Source organism: Pipistrellus hanaki (assembly GCF_964339955.1).
Source record: "Pipistrellus hanaki genome assembly, chromosome: 16".
Classification (NCBI taxonomy): domain Eukaryota; kingdom Metazoa; phylum Chordata; class Mammalia; order Chiroptera; family Vespertilionidae; genus Pipistrellus; species Pipistrellus hanaki.
Window position 1 is genome coordinate 47355562 of NC_140518.1, and position 24425 is coordinate 47379986.

The following is a 24425-nucleotide window of genomic DNA, read 5'->3' on the forward strand; positions in this document are numbered from 1 at the left end:
CTGCTAACCTTTCTGAACTCACTGTCCTGATGGACCTCTGCGTAAGCAGTTGGCGAGGATCCATGAAGCTGGCCCCCGAGCAGGGCAGATGGTGAGGACCGACCCACATCCCACCCCACCGGGCTTCCCGCTCTCGAGTTTCTTCTCCCAAGTTAGGAGCCGCTGTGCACAGCGCCGGTCTCAGGGTGGTGCTGTGCCAGCCACACGGCTCTGTCCCCGCTAGGACTCTCCCATGAGGCAGCAGTGTTACGGACAGGAAGGCAGGGAGCAGTGGCATGACGGGCAGCCTGAGGCTACAACAGGCCCAAGGCCATGCACTGTGCACATTCCAGCTGTTAAAGGCACATCCCAACCCCAGAGGAAGGCCCTCGGGGTGTAACTGGGTCCCGTGGGGCTCATTCCGCCCACAGGGCCCATCCTTTGGGGACACTCCCAGGACACCACACTGACCACCGGACGGTCTCCGCGAGGCCCCCGGGGAACGCGCTTTCTGGCTGCAATCCCAGAAAAGCTAGGCGGTTCTTAAGCAACAAGTTTGCTTTGACGTGACGGTGCTGAGACTGTCTACACTTCTGTATGAGGGACGAGGTAGAAACAGCATAAATGAAAGACATGACTCCACACACGTCAGATCCTGCGTCAAAAGCACCAGCGACAGCCGAAACCAGTTTGGCTCAGTGGATAGAGCGTCGGTCTGCGGACTGAAAGGTCCCAGGTTCGACTCCGGTCAAGGGCATGTACATTGGTTGCGGGCATATCCCCGGTAGGGGATGTCGAGGAGGCAGCTGGTCGATGTTTCTAACTGTCTATCCCTTTCCCTTCCTCTCTGTAAAAAATCAATAAAATATATTAAAAAAAAAAAAAAAAAGCACCAGTGACAGATGGGAGTTTCTAGATCACGTCGTTCCCGTGGAGGGCGGGCGTCTGCAGGTGCAGCGGCGGGAGCCGTGGAGGAGCAGCAGGCCCTCGTGGCGGGACCACAGGAGTCCCCGAGGACACCCCACAGCCCCTTTCCTCTTGGCAGCAGGACTGCCTCCACACAGGGCCTGCTTCCTGCTCTGAAAGCACGTGAAAGTCCTGGGAGCTCAGACGGGCTCTGGGAGCCTAAAGCTAGCTCCTGGCCAGCCTGACAGGCTCCCGTGTGCCCTGCTCCACAGGCCTGTGGACAGATGCCTTGGCAGTGACTTTCTGGCCTTCCGTCCAAAGCCCGGGGCTCCCCAACCCACCCACCTGACAGCGGGCACAGGAAGCACGCTTCCCCGGAAGGCTGGCCGATTGCTGACAGGCGTGGGGGGACCTAGCAGCTGCAGTTAAGCCTCAAATGAGTAGAATCTTCAGTAAGAAAACCATAAACCAAAGAACAAGTTTTCCTTTTGCTAAAAAACATTTTTCATGTTTAAATAAAAAAGCCCAAACTAAGTTTTCAATTAAGCCTAACCTGCATTTGGTCACATGACTATAGGAGAATAAATAAAAGCAAAAGGAGTCTAAAATACATGGTTTTCCAAAGCTTTTCCTAGGAGCAGCTCTTCCCCAGCCCGGGCCTGAGGCCACACCCTTGTCCCCATGAGCCCGGCCGTGTACCACGTCTTCCTGCTGCCTGTGCCCTCCTCATGGGGATTAAGAGGTCACACCAGCCAAGCCGCTGGCACACTGGACTAGGGCGAGGGGCATGTGCCTCCTGTGAAGACCGGGGTGCCCAGACCGGGTCCCACTGTCCTGGTCATTTCCAAGCAGACCGCTGTCTCCCGTCTCCCCACCTCCTTTCCGTACAGCGGTCTTCACGGAACCCGGGGAAAAGCTTTCGCTGTGCTAGAAGTGTGCTGGTAGAGCACCCCAGTAACACGTGCTCCTCCTGCTCTACTGAGCTGGGTCCTGCTCCACCTGCGATCAGCTCCCCCCACACCCCACCTACGCCGTCTCAGCCTGGCCGTACGCTGAGGCGGCTCTGCAGTGCTGGGAGACTGCGTGGCAGTGGCTTTTGGGCAAGAGGGTTCTCCAGAGTGTGGAGCGCAGAGTATTCAACATGCATGCTGACCGGGCGCGAGCCCCCCACGGGGTTGGCTCTGTGGGCCGCTCGCCACACTGGGAGGGGAGCTCCATGCTGGGGTCAACTTTCTTATGAGGCTGTAGTGCCAGTTAACTCCCAGACCAGGTCAGAGACGCCCCTGAGCTGCGTCTGTGCTCGCTGCGGCAGAGGAATGACAAGGCACAGGGAACAGGAGCTTGGTGTGGAGGTGTGAGCGTGCATGCAGGCAGCGCCCAGAGGGCGGCGGGTGGGTGGATGCTGAGAGGTGGTTTACCTACATGACAAGGGACCTGGAAGCGGGCTCGTTCAGTTATCCCATGAGACCTGCTCAATTACGGACTGTCAGAGGAGAGAGCAAACAGTAAGACACACTCACAAACCGAACGCCACATGCTCAACTCCCCCCTGCCCGCCCTGCCCTGGAGAGGCGCAGGGAATGGGACGGGAATGGACGCTGGGGACGGGCGGGCACTGTGAGGCTGGAGGTGCCCAGGGCTGGGAGTGGATGCTGGGGACGGGCGGGCACTGTGAGGCTGGAGAGGCGCCCAGGGCTGGGAATGGACGCTGGGGACGGGCGGGCACTGTGAGGCTGGAGAGGCGCCCAGGGCTGGGAATGGACGCTGGGGACGGGCGGGCACTGTGAGGCTGGAGAGGTGCTGAGGGCAGGAAGTGGATGCTGGGGACGGGCGGGCACTGTGAGGCTGGAGAGGTGCCGAGGGCAGGAAGTGGACGCTGGGGACGGGTGGGCACTGTGAGGCTGGAGGTGCCCAGGGCAGGGAGTGGACGCTGGGGACGGGCGGGCACTGTGAGGCTGGAGAGGTGTCCAGGGCAGGAAGTGGACGCTGGGGACAGGCGGGCACTGTGAGGCTGGAGAGGCGCCCAGGGCAGGGAGTGGACGCTGGGGACGGGCGGGCACTGTGAGGCTGGAGAGGCGCCCAGGGCAGGGAGTGGACGCTGGGGACGGGCGGGCACTGTGAGGCTGGGGGAGGGCAGGGGGCTTCCTCTCTCAAAGGCAGGTAGTGTCGGCACTGAAGCAGGGGGTGCCAGATTGCAGACAGTGGGGCTGCGCCAGGAGCGGCGGGGAATCTGGCCTGGGAGGTCCGAGGTGGGATTTACTCCCAGCCCAGGCCCTTTGACGGTCACTGTGGGAGTTGGCTCCACTGCCCCCCAAAGGGCACCCGAAGCCCGAAGCCACAGCCTGGCCCAGCAGGGCTAGGCACGCGCTGGGACCCGGGACGCTGCTGCTGCCTGTAGTGGGCTTGGACTCCTGCTCCTCTTCCCAGCGTCTTGAGCCCCACACCCCCAGGCTGGGTCCCAGACTCACCTTGGACCTGATGTTTCTGAGTTGCCGACTGACAGAGGATCTGTCCTTTTTCAAGAAGTCGGGGTTGCTTTTAGATTTCATTATATCTGAAGGAACAGGTAAACCCATTACTTTGTTTTCTAGAGCCCTCTGGAACCAGACTAGAGCTTTAAACTTTTCCCAGGCTGAGCTCTAGCCGGTCTAGCCCAGTGGATAGAGTGTTGACCTGCAAACTGAAGGTCCTGGGTTCGATTCCGGTCAAGGACGTGTACCTTGGGTGCAGGCTCCCCCTGACCCCAGGCCCATGCAGGAGGCAACCAGTTGATGTGTTTCTCTCCATTAGTTTCTCTTTGTTTTTCCCTCTTTCTTCCACTCTCTCTAAAATGGAAAAACAGCCGGGACCGATTTGGCTCAGTGGATAGAGCGTCGGCCTGCGCACTGAAAGGTCCCGGGTTTGATTCTGGTCAAGGGCATGTACCTTGGTTGCGGGCACATCCTAGTGGGGGGTGTGCAGGAGGCAGCTGGTTGATGTTTCTCTCTCATCGACGTTTCTAACTCTCTGTCCCTCTCAATTCCTCTCTGTGTAAAATCAATAAAATATATTTTTTTAAAAAATGGAAAAACATCAAGTGAGGATTAAAAAAAAATTTCCCAGCATGGGCCTGACCGCAGGCGAAGCCATGCTGTGTGGGGTGGGCCGGCTCACCGCACTCTGGAGCGCCCCTGACCCACAGAGCAGACCAACAGTCCCCATCAGTCACTCATCCGCCTCTCCTCTGAGACCCCAGGATCAACGCCTTCTCATAAGCCACCCCTCCAAGCAAGCGCCCCCGACAGTCTGATGGACTGCTCTTTAGGTTTCCCAAAAATGACGATGTAAGCCATGGCCAGTGTTACTTAGTGGTTAGAGCGTCACAGGTTTGATTCCTGGTCGGTGGCATGTACCTGGGTTGCAGGTTCAATCCTGGCCCTCGTTGCGTTACATGCAGGAGACTACAATCAATGTGTGAGCATAAGTCTGTTCGGGCCCTTTAAGAAGCATACAGGGACTGAACAGCTTCCATCTCATTCAGCCACCTTCCCCACTGGTTTCCAAGGCTGGAAGGTCTGAGGACTTCTCTTTCCAGCACTGGGACCCTGGGTTGGGGAGCCTGGAGGGGCTGGGACCGCTCACTGCTCAGGGGCACCTGCAAAACTGAGATGTCCCTTCCGATACTGGACCGCCACAAATGGGTGGGGGTCCTGTTCCTCCTGCACCTCCGCCCTCCTACCAGTCTCAACCTGGCGTCCTTCTATCCTTATTTGCAGGCTTCTGTTCAGGTAGATCGCTGGTGGTTCTGGGTAATGGCTGTTCTGTAGTTTGTGATTTGGATGTGGTTGTGGGGAGGGAAGTCCGTATTCACCTACACCCCCATCTTGGCAGAAGCTCCTTTACCTGATCTCTCTTAAGAACTGCGTTGCCTGCCTTCCTTCCTTCTTCCCTCCCTTCCTTCCTTCCTTCCTTTCAATAAATCTTTATTGTTCAGATTACAAATGTTCCTCTTTTTTTCCCCCCTCCATTGCTCCCCCCCCCTCTTTTTTTTCAAAAAAAAAAATATACATATATATATATTTATTGATTTCAGAGAGGAAGGGAGAGGGGAGAGAAAGAGAAAAACATCAACGATGAGAGAGAATCATGGATTGGCTGCCTCCTGCATTCCCAATGGGGATTGAGCCCACAACCCAGGCATGCACCCTTGGCTGGAATCAAATCTGGGACCCTTCAGTCTGCAGGCTGATGCTCTATCCACTGAGCCAAGCGGGCCAGGGCATGCACTGCATTTCACTGTGTTGTGATGTCATGGTCTGATGTCCTGCTTGATGACGAGAGAGGACTGTTACGGTGGAATCAGTGTTTGCTCCTGTGCAGAGCTAACTGTCCTGCTGGCACAAGCCCGTGCACTGGTTTTCTTCAGAAGTTAAACTGGTAGGCCACAGAATGCACACACTCTCCCCAGTTCTAAGTCGTCTGCTCTGTCTCCTGGCACCTGGGCTCCCCTGAGCAGCAGCCCAAAGTCAGCCTATAGTTCGATTTTAAATTTTGCCACATATTGCTTCACTGCCTTTCAGAAAGTGCTACCTTCCCCTCCCAGAAGCAATGCAAGCGACTTCTCTCCACCCATCCGTCCATGCTGCCACTGCGGGAGTGCTGGGCGCTGAGAGTTCAATCCCTGGCTGCCAGGGAGCCAGGACCCTTTCCAGAGGGAGCGCCCTCCCTGGCTCCTCCCGCCTTCTGCAGGTTTGACGGTAAAGCTCCAGGATCCAGGGATTAGGGAGAGCTCTCCCGCCAAACGGCCGCGCTCTTTAGGGCGATGGAAAACACACCGCGTCACTGCAACGCAGTCAGCACCGTGTGGCTGCCCTCAGAGCGGCTGGCACAATGCCTGCCACATGCACCTCCCCACGGACCAGCAGCCCTCACGCTGCTCTGGGCAACGAAATAGAAGTCTGAGACCAGAAAGGAAAACCACTTCTCTGCTTTGACTGAAGTCCCAGGAACTCTGAACAAAGCCCCCAAGCTGCGCGTCACACCCAAGGCAGGAGGCACTCACCGTATCCTGCCACAGGCGTGCTCTCGGGGGACTTGTCGCCCAGTGCTTCCGTGGCTGTCTTCAGCTGCTCTTTCAACCTGCTGATGTCGCAGTCGGCCTTTGCCCGCACGATGCTGAGCTCCGTGTAGATGTCCTTGTACTTGTCACTGGCGTACTTCTTATCCTTGAGGAGAAAAGGACAGAGCAAACGGTGGTGACAACCAGGCCAGGAGGTCTGTCTCGCTGGGGCTGGAACACTTCTGGGGACTGACTGAGGGATGTCATTGGCAGAGGAGGAGGCAGCTGGACCCTACCTGGCTTTCCAAAGGCAGAAACTAGACACAGACTAAAACCGGCAGGGCCGAGACTCTCTCTGAACACAGCACAGGATCCCCGGGGCTGCTGTAGGTGCAGGCATGGTGCCGGCTGGCACAATCTAACCCCCAAGGACCACTCTATATCTTCAGCCTGGGACTCCCCCCCCCTCCCCCCCCGCCATCTTAGCTTTCCTAAGGCGTCCTGGCATCTCTTCTGATTCCAAGAATGCCCTGGCAGCTGACCCACTCTCACTGCCCAGGAAGACATCTCTCTTGGTCTCACCGTCCCACAAAGCACTAAGAAGGCAGGGAGAACAAGGACACAGCAAGACCAGGTGGGCTCCTCATTTTTACAGCACTTGTGTGAAGGCTGGTTTTTAAGAGAACTCAAATATCAAACCACATTCCTCATGAAAAGAAAATCTATTCTAGAACAGCCTAAGATACTTGCTGAGCACAGGGACCTCTGTGAGACCCTCATCCCTACACCTCCCCCACCCCCACCTCCAGCCATTCTGCAGATCCAGCCCTTCGGTGGGGTGCCCGTACCCGCAGTGCTGTCTGCAGCTCATCCTTGAGGGAGCTGATCTCCTGTTTTAGGTACTGTATTTCTGACTCCTTGACTCGCAGTAGGACCTAGAATGAGAGGGCAATTAGGGACTGACATTCAGGAGCAAGAGGACTTCCATAGTCTTGAAAGCAAAGACTGAAAGTTGAGCAGAGAACTCCCCTCCACACACTGAACAGTAGACAATTTTCTTCTCATTCTCACCAATTTGCAATTGAAAATGCCAGCAAATAAGATTTAAACACTGAAACATACAGAAATAAAAGGAAGAAAAGAATTGCTGCAACTCCCTAACCCGTGCCCCTCCTCCTCAGCCGGGGCGTCTGCGGCCTCTTGGGACCAAGCCTGGGAGGGGCCGGGAAGGGCCCTTGAGCTGGGACTTGTTGAACGCACTGCACTCTGCCTCTTCCACATCATTGGGTGGGAGATATTTTCATGATGAGATTTTAATTGAATGGGAAGAAATCTAAGTGCTTTCATAAAAGGATGTCTCATACATGAAACCAATCATTCCAGCTTAAGATGAACCTGGCTGACCTGAATCTCAAGCAGCCAGTGCTCACATAGTTATTAAAAGTCTCATTTCAGGTGGTCGCTGCTTGAGGTGTGGCAGAAACAGAGGGAGGAGGGAGGCCTTTAACCCCCCTGGTCTCTCCAGGGGTCTCCTCTTCTCCTCTGGGTCCCATGCTGCCTGGAAGCTCACTGTTTTCTCCTGCTGTCCTGGGGATTGGGACCTTTCCACGTGCTATCCCTCCTGCTGCCTCCAGGACTCACCCCTGTAATGACCTGTAAGCTACGGGCCACTCCTTGGTCCCCCCTCTTGGGGCTTCTGCATACAAAGCAGTACCTCTAACTCATAGGCATCCTTGCCCTGCGTGAGAGGTGAGCCAGCAGCCTCCCCACCAGCGTCCCCTGTCAGCAGTGTCCGTAGCCGGGCGATCTCCGCAGCCAGGCGGTTGTTCAGCTCCTGGGGGACAGTGACAACAAAACAAAGGCGCTCAGCAGAGGTCCTGGGGGCTGCAATCACACTGCACAACCAGAGAGGCTCTTCCCTCACAACCCTTGGCAGCAGGAGCAGTGCCTGTGCGCTGACCGCATGTCAGAGTTAACACGTGCAGCTCCTGGCCGGTAACAGCTGTGAGTGTGGGCTCCGTGAGTGTCTCCCAGAGCGGTGCAGGCAGGGCTTCACGCCCCTGAACGCCTTTTTATCACTGTCAGCAGTGCACTCTGCTTCCTGGCTGGCCCATGTGAGTTTCTACAAGATCAGGCCCTCCTGCTCGTTTTCTGACTGAGTGAAACCAGCCCAGCTGGAGTGCCCTCTACGGGTGGCCCCGGCCTGTGGAGGCCTTGAGCCTGAACCAGGCCAACGCACGGCTGCTCCGTGCCTGGGGAGGTGAGTGGTGGGTCAGGAGGACAGAACCCCAACTTGGCCCTCAAAGAGCTTTTGTCACACTTAACCTACCTCAAGCCTGTCCACTGGCCAGGATTTTAAATGCACCCCAATTTTCTGAGAAGCAGGCACATTTTGAGAATACTCTGACGAAAATAAATGTGAGCAGTGTATGGTCTCGACTGGGAGACATTTAAACACAAGTCTGAGCCTTGGGGACAGGAGACCCGGACAAGGTGTGATAACCTGCCAGGCCCTGCCCAGCGACTACAAAGCAGAAATTGAAAGACGCTCAAGAGCAGAACCTGAGACACAAGAGGCGAGCAGCAGCCCCCCACCAGTATCCTGTGAGCAGAGTTCCTGCAGCGGATGGCACAGCCGTGCTCCGGCAGGGAGCGAACCCCCACCCGCTGGAGAGGCCTGGCTCCCAGCTTCAACCTGGGCTCCCTTGGCTGTGGGCTCACCTGGTTATGGGCATTGAGCTCCTGGTTCTCGCGCTGGCACTGCCGCAGGGCCTGCCGCTCGGCCTCCAGCGCCTGGGCCAGGTGGGCGTTCTCCAGGCACTTCTGTGAGTACTGCTCCGACAGCACCTCCAGCTCCCGCTGCACTGACTGCAGCTCCTCCCTGCGGAGAGGCACCCTCACTCCTCTGCCCTCCCAGGCCCAGCCCCACAGGGTCCGCCCCACCGTGACGCAACAGAAAAACTGCTGAGCGACATAGAACAGGCCCTGCGCATTTTTGTTGTCTCAGAAAGTCTGTCCCCAGCCAAGGAAAGAAAACTTCCCCAGTAGTTCAGGTTCACAGAAATCTATTCTGCGTCCTTCTCTGGTCCTCCTTCAAATAACCCAACAGCCGCAGACAGCACTTCTCTCGTGAAGGCAGGAGAAAGCTCCTCACTCATGTCCACTTCTGAGAAGGAGGTTTGTCTGTTTTCAGCACTAACTGTGCCTCAGAACCCAGGACAGGTCTACTGACCCATAAAAGCTAGAGCCTCGCAGTGTGGTTCCCGTCCCCGGCGACTCCTCAGAAGGGGCCCCTTCTCCCACTGGTGGCACAAGGGGAGCCTCAGGGCCAGCCGCCCAGCCCGGCAGACCTGTCCCCTCTCTGGCCCAGAGGATATGACCACAGTCCACAGGACACTAACCCTCAGCCCGCCCTGACTGCCCTGGGCGCGGACTGCCCTGAGCGGGAGCCTGGAAGAGCAGGGAACCTGGTTCTTTTACATCGCAAACATCCTGGCCAAGGCAAGCTCTGCAGGGCTCTCGAAGCAACTGATTCAAGGCTCCAGGTGGTGTCAGCTCCACGGGAAAACCGAGCAGCTCCGCTGCCACACGCATGCCCTCCGGCCTCATTCTCAGGCAAAGGGCCTGGCACACACGCTTCTGGGAAGTGCAGGGAGTGTGCTCCGCCATGCACAGCATGAAGCGTGAGGCCCCAGACCAGACTCCTACTCAGGCTGCAGCAGCTGATGGAGAGAATAAATTCTGGGGACGGCCTGAGGTCAGTCTTGAAAAGTGGCTAATAGTGATAAAATTTCCTCTGCTAACCTATTCTTTAGATTTTGGTATAATAATTAGTTTCTATGTGCTTGTTTTTTTAGTGACAGGACACCCACAAGGGCCACAAGAGTTAGTGGCTTGCTGACCCTCACAGGCACTTAGCCCAGCGCCTCTGGAGAACAGGCTCTGAGCTGCCCTTAGTGCCAGGGCCTCCACCAATGCCACCTCAGGCCCTGTATCTGTGTGGCTCCCACGCACACACAGGAAAGGCACCGGTTCCCACCTGAAGGGCTACCCCCGCCCTCCCGAGGGTGGAAAGCCGACTTACAGATACTGCCGCCGCAGGGCCTCGATGTCCGAGTTGATGCTGCTGATCTGGGACCGCTGGCTCTTCTCCAATTCACGCTCCATCTCCTCCCGGTGGGCATTCTTCATGGCTTCGATGGCTGTAGGCAAGGACACAGGCGTCAGCACTGAGCTGGTGGCTGAGAGACAGATATGGCAGTTCCCACAGCTAATGCTTCCCCATCGGCAGGCAGGCTGGCCTCTCCCAAAACCCATCCTCAGGGTTGATGCAGATTCATTTGTTCTTCTGATGTAAATTGAGCACCAAACTGATTAAATAAATGTTAATTCAAGCATCAGTTTATAAGCCAAGCACGCTTCCAGGCTAGTGCATTCTTCCTGGGCACCAGAACAACAGACCGCCGCAAAGCACACTGTGAACCAGGGCACTGGCTGCTCAGAAAGAGGCACAGGTCTGTGACAGAGCTCTTGGCCAGGCAGAAGCTCCAAACTCTCTGTACTCTGATGTTACAGGCAACTCTGGGCAGAGGTCAAAAGCCCTAATGGGACTGAGGAAGCTGGGACAGCCGCTCACATGTAACTGGACGTGGTGGCCAAAGAGAGCTGGAGGGCTGGCTCTGGCTTTAAGATCTGAAAGAGCTCCTTCCACCTCCCTTTATGCAGAGAACTGTCAAAGTGGCATTTTCTTGGGGGAGCCAAGATAGTGGCAGAGTAGACGCAAGCTACTTTACACCCTCCCTGGTCCAAACTGGAATTCTAGTTAAATTACAAATAAACCTGAGTAGCCAACAGAAGACGAGCTGAACAGAAGTCTCATAACCCAGGAGTTACACAAGAAGCCACATCAGGTTCGCAGGAAGGGCAGAGACCAAAAAGGGTGGTCCCGCTCGCATGTGTGGCCATGAGAATGAAGGGCTATCTCAGCTGCACAGGTCCCTCTGAGGAGTGCCTCAGGGCACTGAGGGCAGCTCGGAGCCTTTTCCCCAGAGGGGCTGAGTGCCAGTGAGGACCAGCAGCCTCACGCCAGGCTCCCCTGTCCAGAGCACCCAAGCCAGGAAGAGGGGCCCACATAAAACCTGGCTATGGAAATCAGTTGGGACTCTGTCTGCCAGGGGGAGAAAAGAGTCCACTAGAAACCCAGGCATCCTCTCCAAGGGCCAGTACACACAGCTTACAGATGCCATCTTTTCTGGGTGGACACTCCCCTTCACACAGCCTGGGGGAGTGCACGAACCCACTCCCTAGACTCCCTGTTGCCTTGCCCTGCAGAGCTCATGCCTGCAGAAGAGTTAGCTAGTTGTGGTCAGCCTGGCCTTGGTGCAGACTCTCCTGGTGGCATGATGCCCTGACATGGACCTGCACCAGAGTCTCTTCCTCCCAAAGGCCCCAGAACAAACACACCGGTGCTGAGCTTCAGACCACACAGAGGGAGATCTTGGCAAACAACAGCTGTTGCTGGGGCAAATACTGCTCGTACACTGTGGTTGGGGTTGATCCTCATAGCCAGCCCAAGGGTCAACTCCATCCATGGATGGGCCAACAATAATCCAAGACTCAACTGCAACAGGAAGTCCCACATAACCCATAAAAGGCACATTTTTGGAGCACCTAGATCAGGTGACCAGGGAGACAATGCCACTGAGCCCCACAGGACACCCATATATGTAAGGCCACCACACCAAGTGCAAAGCAGAGCAGATTTACCTCACACACACAAACAATATAAACTAATGAACAGTGGTCGCCAACCTTCCGAACCTCATGGACCACCAGTGGTCCACGGACCACCAGTTGGCAACCACTGATCAGAAAACCGGACAAAGGGGAGACAAAGAAACATGCCCCAATAAAATAACAGGAGGAATCTCCAGGAAAAAAAAAAAAAAAAAAAAAAAAAAACACAAAAAACTAAAAAGAAATGGAGATAAGCACTCTACTAGATAAAGAGTTCAAAACAATGGTTATAAAGATGCTCAAAGAACCTAGGCCCACAGTGGTCAGCAAACTCATTAGTCAACAAAGCCAAATATCAACAGTACAATGACTGAAATTTCTTTTGAGAGCCACATTTTTTAAACTTCTTTGACTGATAGGGCCCAGGTTGTTTTTTTTGTTTTTTTTTTTTGGCTGATACTGTGTTTTTGTTTGTTTTTTTTTTTCTTCAAAATTAAATTATTATCTATGTACATATCTTACCATTGCCCCCCCGCCCCCGCATACATACCCTCCCTCCCCAGAGTTTTGTGTCCATTGGTTGTACTTATATGCATGTATACAAGTCCTTCAGTTGATCTATTATCTCCCCCAGATCTCCCTACCTTCCCTGCTGTAATTTGCCAATCTGCTTGTTGCTTTACTGTCTCTATATCTATACTTTGGTTCATCAGTTTATAATGTTGTTGTTTTTTTTTAAAATATATTTTTATTGATTTTTTTACAGAGAGGAAAGGAGAGAGATAGAGAGCTAGAAACGTCGATGAGAGAGAAACATCGCAACCAAGGTACATTCCCCTGACCGGAATCGAACCCGGGACCTTTCAGTCCGCAGACCGATGCTCTACCACTGAGCCAAACCGGTTTCGGCTATAATGTTCTTTATTATCCATAAATAAGTGAGGTCATGTGGTGTTTCTCTTTCATTGACTGGCTTATTTCACTCAGCATAATGTTTTCCAATTCCATCCAGGTTGCTGCAATGATGAGAATTCCTTCTTTTTTATGGCAGCATAGTATTCTAGCTCTCTATCTCTTTCCCTTCCTCTCTGTAAAAAATCAATAAAATATATTTTAAACAAAACAAAACAAAGGGGATTCTGGACTGTCAGGCAGAAACTCAGAGGAGCTGCAGAAGGCAGAGGTCTGAGGCTCGCATACAAGGGCAGGGCTGACAGGAAGCCAAGACTGTCAGCTCAGCCCTGAGAGACTGCCCCATCCAAGCTGAGCACAGAGGCTTTTGCAATTTTGCAAAAGCCTCTGTGCTCAGCTTGTCTGATCCTATAAGACTGTCTCCAATACAGAAGTATCCTAGAGTAGACACAGCTGATACTCAAATCTAATTGGCCTGGACGTCAATTCCTCCCAGGGAAACCAACGACAATCAAGACTTAACTACAACAAGGCTGTACACACAGTCCACAAAGGGGTGCATGAAGAGTGTCCACCTCAGGTAACGGGAGGCTGACCCACCAGGCCATATAGAACACCAAACACACAAAGCCACCCTACCAACGCTGGGAAGCAGCGAAAATGCTGAGAAAAGGAAATAGATCTCACACAAAAGGAATGGAGGAGAACAAAAGACTGGATATAGAGTTCAAAACCACGGTTATAAGGTTTTTCAAGAACTTCCTAGAAAAGGCCAATAAATTTAATGAGACCCTTGAGGATATAAAGGATCAACTAGAAATTAAACAAACACTGATGGAAATAAAAAATATTATATAGAGACCCAACAGCAGACTAGAGGAACACAAGAATTCCTTCTTTTTATGGCAGCATAGTATTCCATTGTGTAGATACCATGTTTTTTGATCCAATCATCTGCTGACGGGCACCTAGGCTGTTTCCAAATCCTAGCTATTGTAGATTGTGCTGCTATGAACATAGGGGTGCATATATCCTTTCTGATTGGTGTTTCTATTGTAGTTTCTTGGGATATAATCCTAGGAGTGGGATTACTGGGTCAAATTAGGTCCCAGGTTTGATTCCGGTCAAGGGCATGTACATTGGTAGTGGGCACATACCCAGTAGGGGGTGTGCAGGAGGCAGCTGATAGGTATTTCTAGCTCTTTATCCCTCTCCCTTCCTCTATGTAAAAAGTCAATAATATATATTATGCCCTGACCCTGACCAGTTTGGCTCAGTAGATAGAGCATCGGCCTGCAGACTCAAGGGTCCTGGTCAAGGGCATGTACCTTGGTTGTGGGCACATCCCCAGTACGAAGTGTGCAGGAGGCAGCTGATAGATGTTTCTCTCTCCCTCTCCCTTCCTCTCTGTAAAAAAATCAATAAAATATAGTAAAAAAAGTTATAATAAAATAAAAATTAAAAAAAAAGATAGCAAACATTAAAAAAGGATGTAGAAATCATAAAATTGAAGCAGGCAGAAATGAATATAATATCTAAAATGAAGAATATACTAGAAGGAATCAATAGCAGGATAGATGAAGCAGAGGAACGAATCAGCAATTTGGAAGACAAGGTATCAGAAAACAAAAAAATGAGGATAGTTTAAGGAACCTCTGAGACAACAACAAGCATAATAGCATTTTATCATGGGGGTACCAGAACGACAAGGAAAAGAGTAAGGCATTGAGAACCTATTTGAAGAAATAAAAATGGAAAACTTCCCTAACCTAGTGAAAGAAAATGACACACAAGTTCAGGAAGCACAGAGAGTCCCAATCAAGGTGAAGCCATACAATTAAAATGGAAAAGGTTATGACAAAATAAGAGTCCTAAAAGCAGCAAGAGAAAGACAGTTACCTACAATGATGTTTCCATAAGACTGTCACCTGATTTCTCAACAGAAACATTTCAGACTAGAAGGGATTAGCATGAAATATTCAAAGTGATGAAAATCAAGGACTTACAATCAAGGCTACTCTACCCAGGAAAGCTAACATTTAAGATTGAAGCAGGCCGAAGCCGGTTTGGCTCAGTGGCAGAGCGTCGGTCTGCGGACTGAAAGGTCCCAGGGTCGATTCTGGTCAAGGGCATGTACCTTGGTTGCGGGCACATCCCCAGTAGGGGGTGTGCAGGAGGCAGCTGGTCGATGTTTCTCTCTCATTGACTTTTCTAGTGCGCATGCGTGCTCGAGTACGCTCGCTCGCTCGCGCGCTCTCTCTCTCTCTCTCTCCCCCTTCCTCTCTTTAAAAAATCAATAAAATATATTATAGATATAAAAAAAAGATTGAAGCAAGATAAACAGCTTTTTAGCCCTAGCTGGTTTGGCTCGGTGTATAAGAGTGTTGGCCTACAGACTGAAGGGTCCTGGGTTTGATTCTGGTCCAGGGCATGTGCCCAGGTTGTGGGCTCAATCCTTAGTGGGGGGCATGCAGGAGGCAGCCAATCAATGATTCTCTCCCATTATTGATGTTTTGATCTCTCTCTTCCTCTTTCTTCCTATGAAATTACATATATATGTATATTAGCATCCTGTTGCAGGAATATTCCCTCCCTCCCTCCTGCGCCACCTCTCCCCCCCGCCACCACCTCTCCTGTCCTCCCCACCACCGCTGCCTGCCTCACCCCGCACGTGCTGCCAGTGCTTTACCTCCAGCAGCTGTAGCCGCCTTGCTTTCCACTTTCCTTCCCTCTTCCTTCTATGCTGTCTCCAGTCTTCACTCCTCACTCCCTCCGTGTATGCAAATCAATCGCCATTTTGTTGGGTTAATTTGCATACCCGCCTTGATTGGCTTGTGGCTGTAGTGGAGTGATGGTTAATTTGCATATTACTCTATTATTAGGTAGGATATATATATATGAGCTAGATGAGAACAAGTTAAAGGAGTTCATTAAACCGTAAGAAATGTCGAAAGGGGATGGTGGCATAGGTAAATACCTAACTGCAGCCTCACACAACAATTTCAATAAAGTACAACAAAAATACAAAATGGATATTACCCAGAACTACAGGAAAGTTGACTGACTGGAAATTCTACAACGAGAAGGAAAAAGAAAACCAGAAGGAAAATCAGAGGAACTGTAAAGCCTAAGGTACGAAGACACGTTGTGTGCACGGAGAGGACGGAGCTGGAGAAGAGGGGGAGGCTGAGTGCCTAGCTGGCGTTCCCTAGCAGGAAGGAGATAAAAGCTCCGGACTGTGCTGAACCCCAGTCTTTGAACACACAAGGAGGGAGTCTTGGCTGTAAGGCGGAACCTCAGGGGAGCAGTGAAAGGCAGTCCTGGAGGAGCACACATTTCGCATAGGGGACGGAATATTGACTCTGCTGCTAGATTGCCCTAGCGGGAAGAAGATAAAAGCTCCAGACTGTGCTGAGCCCCAGTTCCGACTGCACTGAACCCCAGTTCTAGGCCAGACCCTGGGGACCCAGACTCTTATGGAGGGAGCCTGGGCTGTAAAACGGAAACTCAGGGGAGCGGCCCAGGAAGTTGTGGAGGCGCGCACATTGTGCACAGAAAACAGACGGTTGACTGTGCAACTGGATTGCCCTAGCAGGAAGAAGACAAAACTCCAGACTGCACTGAACCCCCTTCCAACTGCACTGAACCCCACTTCCAATTGAACTGAACCCCAGTTCTGAGCTCACTGTGGGAGAGCCTAGACTGTTTGGTAGGAGGCGAAACTCGAGGGCACCTTTCTCTCAGAGGTACTTGCAGCGAGTACCGAAGGACACTGAGGAACACAGACTCAGGAGCCTCATAGGGCGGGGCTGACAGAAGCCAAGGCTGTAGGCTCCACCCTGAAACTCCGCCCCATCCAAGCTGAACATGGAGCCTTTTAAGGCTACCAACTCAGGGAAGCTGTGAAAATGCCCAGACAAGGAAACAGATCACAAACAAAAGAAATGGAGGACAAAAAGTGACTGGATATAGAGGATATAGAGTCCAAAACCACGCTTATAAGGTTTTTCAAGAATTTCCTAGAAAAGGTTGATAAGACCTATGAGGATATGAAAAGGGATCAACTAGAAATAATAAGGGATCAACTAGAAATAAGGGATCAACTGGAAAGAAAGAATACATTTTCTGAAATAAAAAATATTATACAGAGTCCTAAAAACAGAATGGAAGATCGCAAGAATCAAGCCAAAAATTTGGAACATAAAGAGCCAGAAGACACTCCTCCGCAGAAGCAAGAAGACAAGAGAATCCAGAAAGTTGAAGATAGTATAAGAAACCTCTGGGACAACTTCAAGTGAACCAACATCAGAATTATCTGGGTCCCAGAAGAAGAGAGAGAGCAAGATACTGAAAACATACTGAAAGAAATAGTGACAGAAAACTTCCCCCACCTGGTGAAAGAATTAGACTTACAAGTCCAGGAGGTGCACAGGACCCCAAACAAAAGGAATCCAAAGAGGACCACACCAAGACACACCATAATTAAAATTCCAAGAGCAAAAGACAAAGAGAGAACATTAAAAGCAACAAGAGAAAAGCAGGTAGTTACCTATAAAGGAGCACCCACAGGATTGTCAGCTGATTTCTCAACAGAAACCATGCAGGCCAGACAGGAATGACAAAAAATATTCAAGGTGATGAATAGCAAGAACCTACAGCCAAAAATACTCTACCCAACAAAGCTATCACTCAGAATCGAAGGCCAGATAAAGAGCTTCACAAATAAAAAAAAGCTAAAGGAGTTCATCACCACCAAACCAGAATTATATGAATTGCTGAAGGGGGTCCTTTAGGAAGGGAAAGAAGACAAAGATAAAAATTATGAACAACAAATATGTAATTATCAACAAGTGACTCTAAAAACCAAGGGAATTAAAAAAAAATTGATGAACAATATTAACTGGTGAATATAATAGAATCAGAGGTATGGAAAGGGAGCGAACTGACAATTCTTGGGGAAAAGGGGAGAGGTGGGTACGGGAAGAGACTGAACATAAACTGTGCACCTACGGATGAGGACAATGGGGAGTGGGGTAAGGGCAGAGGGTGGGGTGGGAACCAGGTGGAGGGGAGCAATGGAGGGGGGAAAAAATGAGGAACATTTGTAATAATATGAACAATAAAGATTTATTTTAAAAAAAGAAAGAAATGTCGAAAGGTCTTCTTTAAGAAGAAGAAAAAAATAAAAGAACATAGTTATACAGAATAAAATGGAAATGAATACATATCTATCAATCATCACATTAAGATAGATTAAATGCTCCAATCAAAAGACATAGATAGCTAAATGAATAAGAAAACAAGACATATATATATATATATATATATATATATATATATATACGTGTGTGTATGTATGTGTGTGTGTGTGTGTGTGTATATGTATATATATATATATATTGCTTACAAGAGACTCACCTCAGAATGAAAGATACACAGAAACCAAGTAAAAAAATGAAAAAGATATTTTATACAAATGAAAAGCTGGGATAGCAGGACTTATGAAAGGTGAAATATACTTTAAAACAAAGGCTGAAATAAGAGACAAAGAAGGACCTAAAAAGTGATAGGGAGCAACCCAACAAGAGGATATAACCCTTGTAAACATTTATGCATCAAACACAGGAGCACCTAAATACATAAAGCAAGTCTTAATGGACATAAAAGGAGAGATTGGCAGTAATATGGTCAGAGTAAGGGAGTTTAATACCTCACTGACATCAATGGATAGATCTTCCCGACAGAAAACCAACAAGGAAACAGAAACTACAAATGATACACTAGATGAAATGAATTTAGTTGATAATTTCAGAGCATTTCACCCCAAAGCAGCAGGACATACATTCTTTTCAAGTGCACATGGAACATTCTCTAGGATGTAAGGATTCAAATTAAATCTCAATAAATTTAAGAAGATTGAAATAACATCAAGCATTTCACAATGATATGAACTTAAAAATCAATTACAAGAAAAAAACTGGAAAAAAAAAAAGAAAACACACACACACACACACACACACAAAACACCCAAAACACCCACAAACATTTGGAGGCTAAATAATTGGCTAATAAACAATGAACAGGTTAACAATAAGATCAAGAAAGAAGTCAAAAGATACCCTAAGATAAATGAGAATGAAAACAACCCAAAAGCTAAGGTGGACAGTGAACCCAGTCATAACAGGGATATTCATAGAATAGAGCCTAAAAGCAAAAAAGCAAGCAAAACAATGCAAAAGATTGATAAATACAGATGATATATTGTAGAAGTGTATACTTAAAACCTGTATAATTTTTTTCTTTAAAAAAAATTTTTTTTTCATTGATTTCAGAGAAGGGAGAGTGAGAGAGAGAGAGAGAGAGAATGATGAGACAGAATCATTGATTGGCTGCCTCATGAACGTTCCCTGGGGGACACTCACTGGGGATTAAGGCTGCAACCTGGGTGCGTGCTCTGATTGAGAATCAAACCGTGACCACCTGGTTCAATGGTTGACCCTTAACCAGTGAGCAACACTGGCTGGGCTGTATAATTTTATTAATCAACTAGCGGCCCAGTGTATGGAATTTGTGCACTGGGGAAGGGAGGGAGGGGTCCCCTCTGCCCAGCTTGTGCCCTCTTGCAGTCCAGGACCCCTTGGGGGATGTCCCCGGGGGGGATCAGACCTAAGCCAGCAGTCAGACATCCCTCTCACAGTCCGGCTTTTGCAGTCTGGGACCCCTCACTCCTTATCACTCGCCTGCAGCAGAGCCACTGCTGCGATTGCCAGCTGTGAGCCCAGCTTCTGGCTGAATGGTGTTCCCCCTCTGGGAGTGCACTGACCCCCAGGGGGCAGCTCCTGCATTGAGTGTCTTCTCCCTGGTGGTTAATGCATGTCATAGTGACTGGTTGCTCCACTAGTCATCCTGCTGTTCGGCTGATTTGCATATTAGGGTTTTATTATATAGGATGCTATCCTAATACACTCAATAATAATAATAAGAAGAAGAAGAAGAATAAGAATCAATGAAACCAAGAGCTAGTTCTATGAATTGATAAACAGGATTTATAAACCTTTAGCCAGATTCATCATGAAAAACGAGACGACCCAAAAAAAATCAGAAATGAAAGATAAGTAACAACTGCCACCCAAGAAATATAAAGAATTATAAAAATTATTACAAATAAATACATGCCAAAAAATGGGACCACCTGGAAGAAGTGGACTTTGTAGAAACCAGTTATTTTGCTTAGCCCTTCCGCCATAGACCTGAAAGGCAGGTGCCATATCTGAGTCTCCATCAATCTAGATAACACTGCTTGCTCAGCCCTGGTATTTCCCTGAAACTCTGCACCACCCAACTGTAGGCCCACCAAAGCCGTTTCCAGTGGCTTTTCCATGCTAATGATCTGTCTTGGCACATGCTTCCGAATTTCCTAAAATCTCTCAAACAAGAAGCATCTGGTCTCTGCATATTCCACACCTCTTGCTACATGGCCCTAGACTAGCATTAGCACCATGAAACCTTGGTTCTCAACTTGGCCTCACCCTGGCACTTCCAAGTCCAGCACAAGTAATAAGACATCTGCAGATCACTTTGTAATTCATGCTGGGTGGCCCTAAGGAGGACATAGATGAAAGCTGACTTTGGCCAGTACCTTGCAGGAGAACCCAGAACCAGCACATTTGATGGACAGCTTCAGACCCAACCACCTCCACAAACGACACACTCAAGGGTTGAACTTGGCAGGTACCTGAGCCCTGCTGAAGTGAGTTTTGCTCCAGGTAGGCTGAACCCTGCCCAGAAGATCCTCCACAGTGGTCATGCGCAATCCAGTAGCCCAATGGTCTGGGTGTAAACCCCTCCCCATTGATGTCCCAAAAGCAATCAAGGTTCAATGACAATAGGAGGTTTAATATAGACCATACAGATGACTGGGGATGCAATGACACTGGGCCTCACAGGACACATACTACATAAGGCCACTCTAACAAGACCAGGAGGGAGATGTGGCAGCTCAATGTAATACATAGAAACAAATAGGGGAAGGAAGCCAAAATAGGGAGACAAAGAAACATGTCCCAAATGAAAGAACAGAACAAAAATGAAAAAAGAAGTTAATAAAGTGGAGACAAATAATTTACCAGATATAGAATTCTAAACTCTAGTGATAAGGATGCTCAATAACCTTAGAGGAAGAGTAGATGAATTTAGTGAGAACTTCAATAAAGTCAGAGAAAACATAAAAATGAAGACAAAACAAAAAAGAACCAATCAGAAATGAAGACTATAACAACTGAAATGAAGAATAATTTACAGGGAATCAACAATAGAGCAGATGAAGCTGAGGAACAAATCAGTGATTTGGACTATAAGGAAGCAGAAAACACCTAATCAGAAAAGCAAACAGGAAAAAAAAAAAAAAAAAAAAAAAAGATGAGGCTACTGTTAAGAAGCCTCAGGGACAGCATCAAGCATACATTGCATCATGGGGGTTCCAGAAGAAGAGAGATAGCAAAGAATGAAAAACCTATTTGAGAGGAGAAATCAAGATGGTAGCAGAGGTAAACAGATAAATTGCTGCCTTGTACAACAATATTAAAACTACAACTAAAAGACAGAATGGACACCATCCAGAACCACAGGAAAGCTGGCTGAGTGGAAATTATACAACTAGAAGAAAAGAGGAAAGCACAGTGAGACTCAGAGGAGCTGCAAAAGGCTGATGTATGGAGATGCGCATGTGGAGAGGACAGGCAGCTGTTTGTATGGGCGGCTGAGTGTGCAGCTGGCTCTCTAAAGCGGGAGGGAGACAGAAGCTCCCGACTGCACTGAACTCTAGTCCCGGGTGAGACCCTGGGAAACCAGACTCATTCAGAGGGAATCTGGACTGTCAGGAAATGGGAAAGCACATTGAGACTCAGGAGCTGCAGAAGGCAGAGGTCTGAAGGTGTGTGCACACGCAGAGAAGCTGAGTGCGTGGCTGGCTTTCCAAAGCAGGAGGGAGACAAAAGCTCCTGACAGCACTGAACTCCAGTTCCAGACAAGTTTCTGGGAACCCTGACTCATTCAGGAGAAAATGGACTGTCTGGCAATGGGCAAAACTCAAGGGCAGCTTTCTCTCAGAGGTGATTGCAGTGATTATCAAGGGACACTGAGACCCAGGGGCCTCATAGGGCAGGGCTGACAGGAAGCCAAAGCTGTCTGCTCTGCCCTGAAACTTCGCCCCATCCAAGCTGAGTACAGAGGCTTTTGCAATTTTGCAAGTCTTGCCTCATAAGGGTGTCTCCAGCACAGAAGTTCTCGCAGCATAGGCACAGCTGATCCTCACAGCCAATTGACCTGGAGGTCAATTCCCCCAGTGATACCAACAACAATCAAGACTTAACTACAGCTGAAACTGGTTTGGCTCAGTGGATAGAGCGTCAGCCTGCGGACTGTAGGGTCTCAGGTTCGATTCTGTCAAGGGCATGTACCTTGGTTGTGGGCACATCCCCAGTAGGGGATGTGCAAGAGGCAGGTGATCAATGATTCTCCCATTGATGTTTCTAACTCTATCCCTCTCTCTTCTTCTCTGTAAAAAATCAATAAAATATATTAAAAAAGAAAAAAAAAAAGACTTAACTACAAGGCTGAGCACACAGTCCATAAAGGGGTGCACCAAAAGTGTCCACCTCAGGTAACTGAGGAGGCTGAGCCACTGTACCCTATAGAACACCTAGCACACAAAGCTACTCTACCAACTCAGTGAAGAAGCAAAAATGTGGAGACAAAGAAACAGATCATAAACGAAAGAAATGGGGAAAGCAAAAGACTGGATATAGAGTTCAAAACCATGGTTATAACATTTTTTAAGAATTTCCTATAAAAGACCAATACATTTAGCAAGACCCTTGAGGATATGAAAAAGGACCAACTAGAAATTAAACGTATACCTACTGAAATAAAAAATATTATACAGAGATGTACTAGCAGACTAGAGGACCGCAAGAATCAAGCCAAAGATTTGAAATACAAAGAAGCAAAAAACAGCCAGAAAAGCAAAAAAAAAAGAAAAAGAAAAAAAGAATCCAAAAAGTTGATAGTGTAATCTTCAAGCATACCAACATCAGAATTAGGGGGATACCAGAAGAAGAGAGACAGCAAAAAAAGACAGCAAGATACAGAAAACCTATTTGAAGAAATAATGACTGAAAACTTCCCCCACATGGTGAAAAAAATAGACTTACAAGTCCAGGAAGCTCAAGAGTCCTAAACAAGATGAACCCATAGAAGCCCAAATACCTCATAATTAAAGTGCCGGTTGTTAAAGACAAAGAAAGAATCCTAAAAGCGGCAAAAGAAAAAGTTACTTTTAAGAGAGCTCCTATAAGACTTTCAGCTAACTTTTCAACAGAAACTTTGCAGGCCAGAAGGGATTGGCATGAAATATTCAGTTATGAAAAGAGAGGACTTACAAACAACCAAAACTGCTCTATCCAGCAAAGCTATCATTTGGAATCAAAGGATACATAAAGAGCTTCCTGGACAAGAAAAAGTTAAAGGAGTTCATTACCACCAAACCATTATTATAAGGAGTGTTAAAGGGTCTACTTTAAGGAAAAGAAAAAAGATTAAAAGTTTCTATATATAAGTTACCGGCTGACCAACTGGTAGCTATGATGTGCACTGACCACCAGGGAGCAGACACTCAATGCAGGACCTGCCCCCTGGTGGTCAGTGTGCTCCCACAGAGGGAGTGCCACTCAGTTTGACCAATGGGCGCCAAATGCCAGGCTTACAGCTGGCAAGCACTGCTGTGGCGACGCAAACCTCGCCTGTGGATACTCACCCTGCATACCCCTCCCCCATCTGGACCTGGACCGGCATTGGGGCTGACTGGGCACGAGACTAGAGCTGCTTCTCTGTCGTGGGTGTGCTGGTGTCGTCCTAGGATGGGTTTGTGGAGACTGCAGCGGAGAAGCAATGAGCCTCCTGAATGGCAGAGGTGACAGGCGCAGCGGGAGCGGCACCATGAGCAGGAGCGGCACCATGCCTGGCCTGGGCCCGGGCCCCTCCTCTGCTGTGTGCCGCTTCTCGCACTACTTCATACTGTTCGGGATTGACATGGACAGCTAGAGCCTGACAAGCTGAACGGTAAGGCCTGGCTGCAGCAGGGCAGAGGTCCACTGATCCTTGGAGGTCAGGCTGAGGGACCCCACCAAGGGGCCTCTAGTATAAATATAAAATGATAATAAGTACCTATCCACACTAATAAAAGAGTAAGATGCAAATTGACTATCTTTGCGACACCCACCAGCCAAGCAGGAGTGAGCTTGCAAATTAACCCAACAAAGATGGCGGGTTAATTTGCATACAAAAGCGAAAGTGGCCGGGGGTGGTACAGGACACAGACGTTCTACACTGCTCCAGCTGCTCTGGGCCTCTGGGCAGCATGGGAAGGCGGGAAGGTGGAAAGGCAGCTCCAGCTGGAGCAAAGGCAGTTCTGGCAGCCATTCTTGCATGAATCTTTATGCAATGGGCCTCTTGTCTATTAATAATTACCTTAAATGCAAATTGATTAAATGCTCCAATCAAAAGAAATACAGTGGCTGAATGGATAACAAAACAAAACCTTTACATATGCTGCCTATTAGAGACTCAGAAAACAAACATGTAATCTGAAAGTAAGGGAATGAAAAAGATATTTTGAGAGAAGGAAGATGACAGCCGGCAGGATGACAGTGAGGGAGAGTGTGAGTGAGCAAAAGGGGAGTGTGTGGACGTGTTGGGAGTATGTGTGTGAGGGAGGGGCAGTTAGATTCTGCAGGACTTTTTGGGGTTGGCGGACCAGGCCCCCCTTGCAGGAAAGCCTCTGCTACCGCTGCAATCT

At 49.3% G+C, this 24425-nt stretch overlaps 2 protein-coding genes across 9 annotated transcripts in view; one reads left to right on the forward strand and one right to left on the reverse strand.

The window, feature by feature from the left end:
* SHMT1 (serine hydroxymethyltransferase 1) overlaps positions 1–24425 on the forward strand; it is a 1020383-nt gene that overhangs the window by 898350 nt on the left and 97608 nt on the right. The gene's annotated exons all lie outside the window — the stretch shown is intronic.
* Positions 1–24425, reverse strand: part of MPRIP (myosin phosphatase Rho interacting protein) — a 180495-nt gene that overhangs the window by 6495 nt on the left and 149575 nt on the right. For 5 of the 8 annotated variants that reach the window (XM_084861484.1, XM_084861481.1, XM_084861480.1 and 2 more), the window contains 6 exons: positions 10008–10125; positions 8645–8804; positions 7638–7757; positions 6772–6858; positions 5927–6089; positions 3354–3439 (listed from right to left, as the gene is read on the reverse strand). In XM_084861484.1, coding sequence (XP_084717610.1) covers positions 3354–3439; positions 5927–6089; positions 6772–6858; positions 7638–7757; positions 8645–8804; positions 10008–10125 — 734 coding nt within the window. Of the gene's footprint in view, positions 1–2307; positions 2369–3353; positions 3440–5926; positions 6090–6771; positions 6859–7637; positions 7758–8644; positions 8805–10007; positions 10126–24425 lie in introns of all 8 variants that reach the window. The other 3 variants (XM_084861482.1, XM_084861486.1, XM_084861483.1) reach the window with 2 other exon arrangements.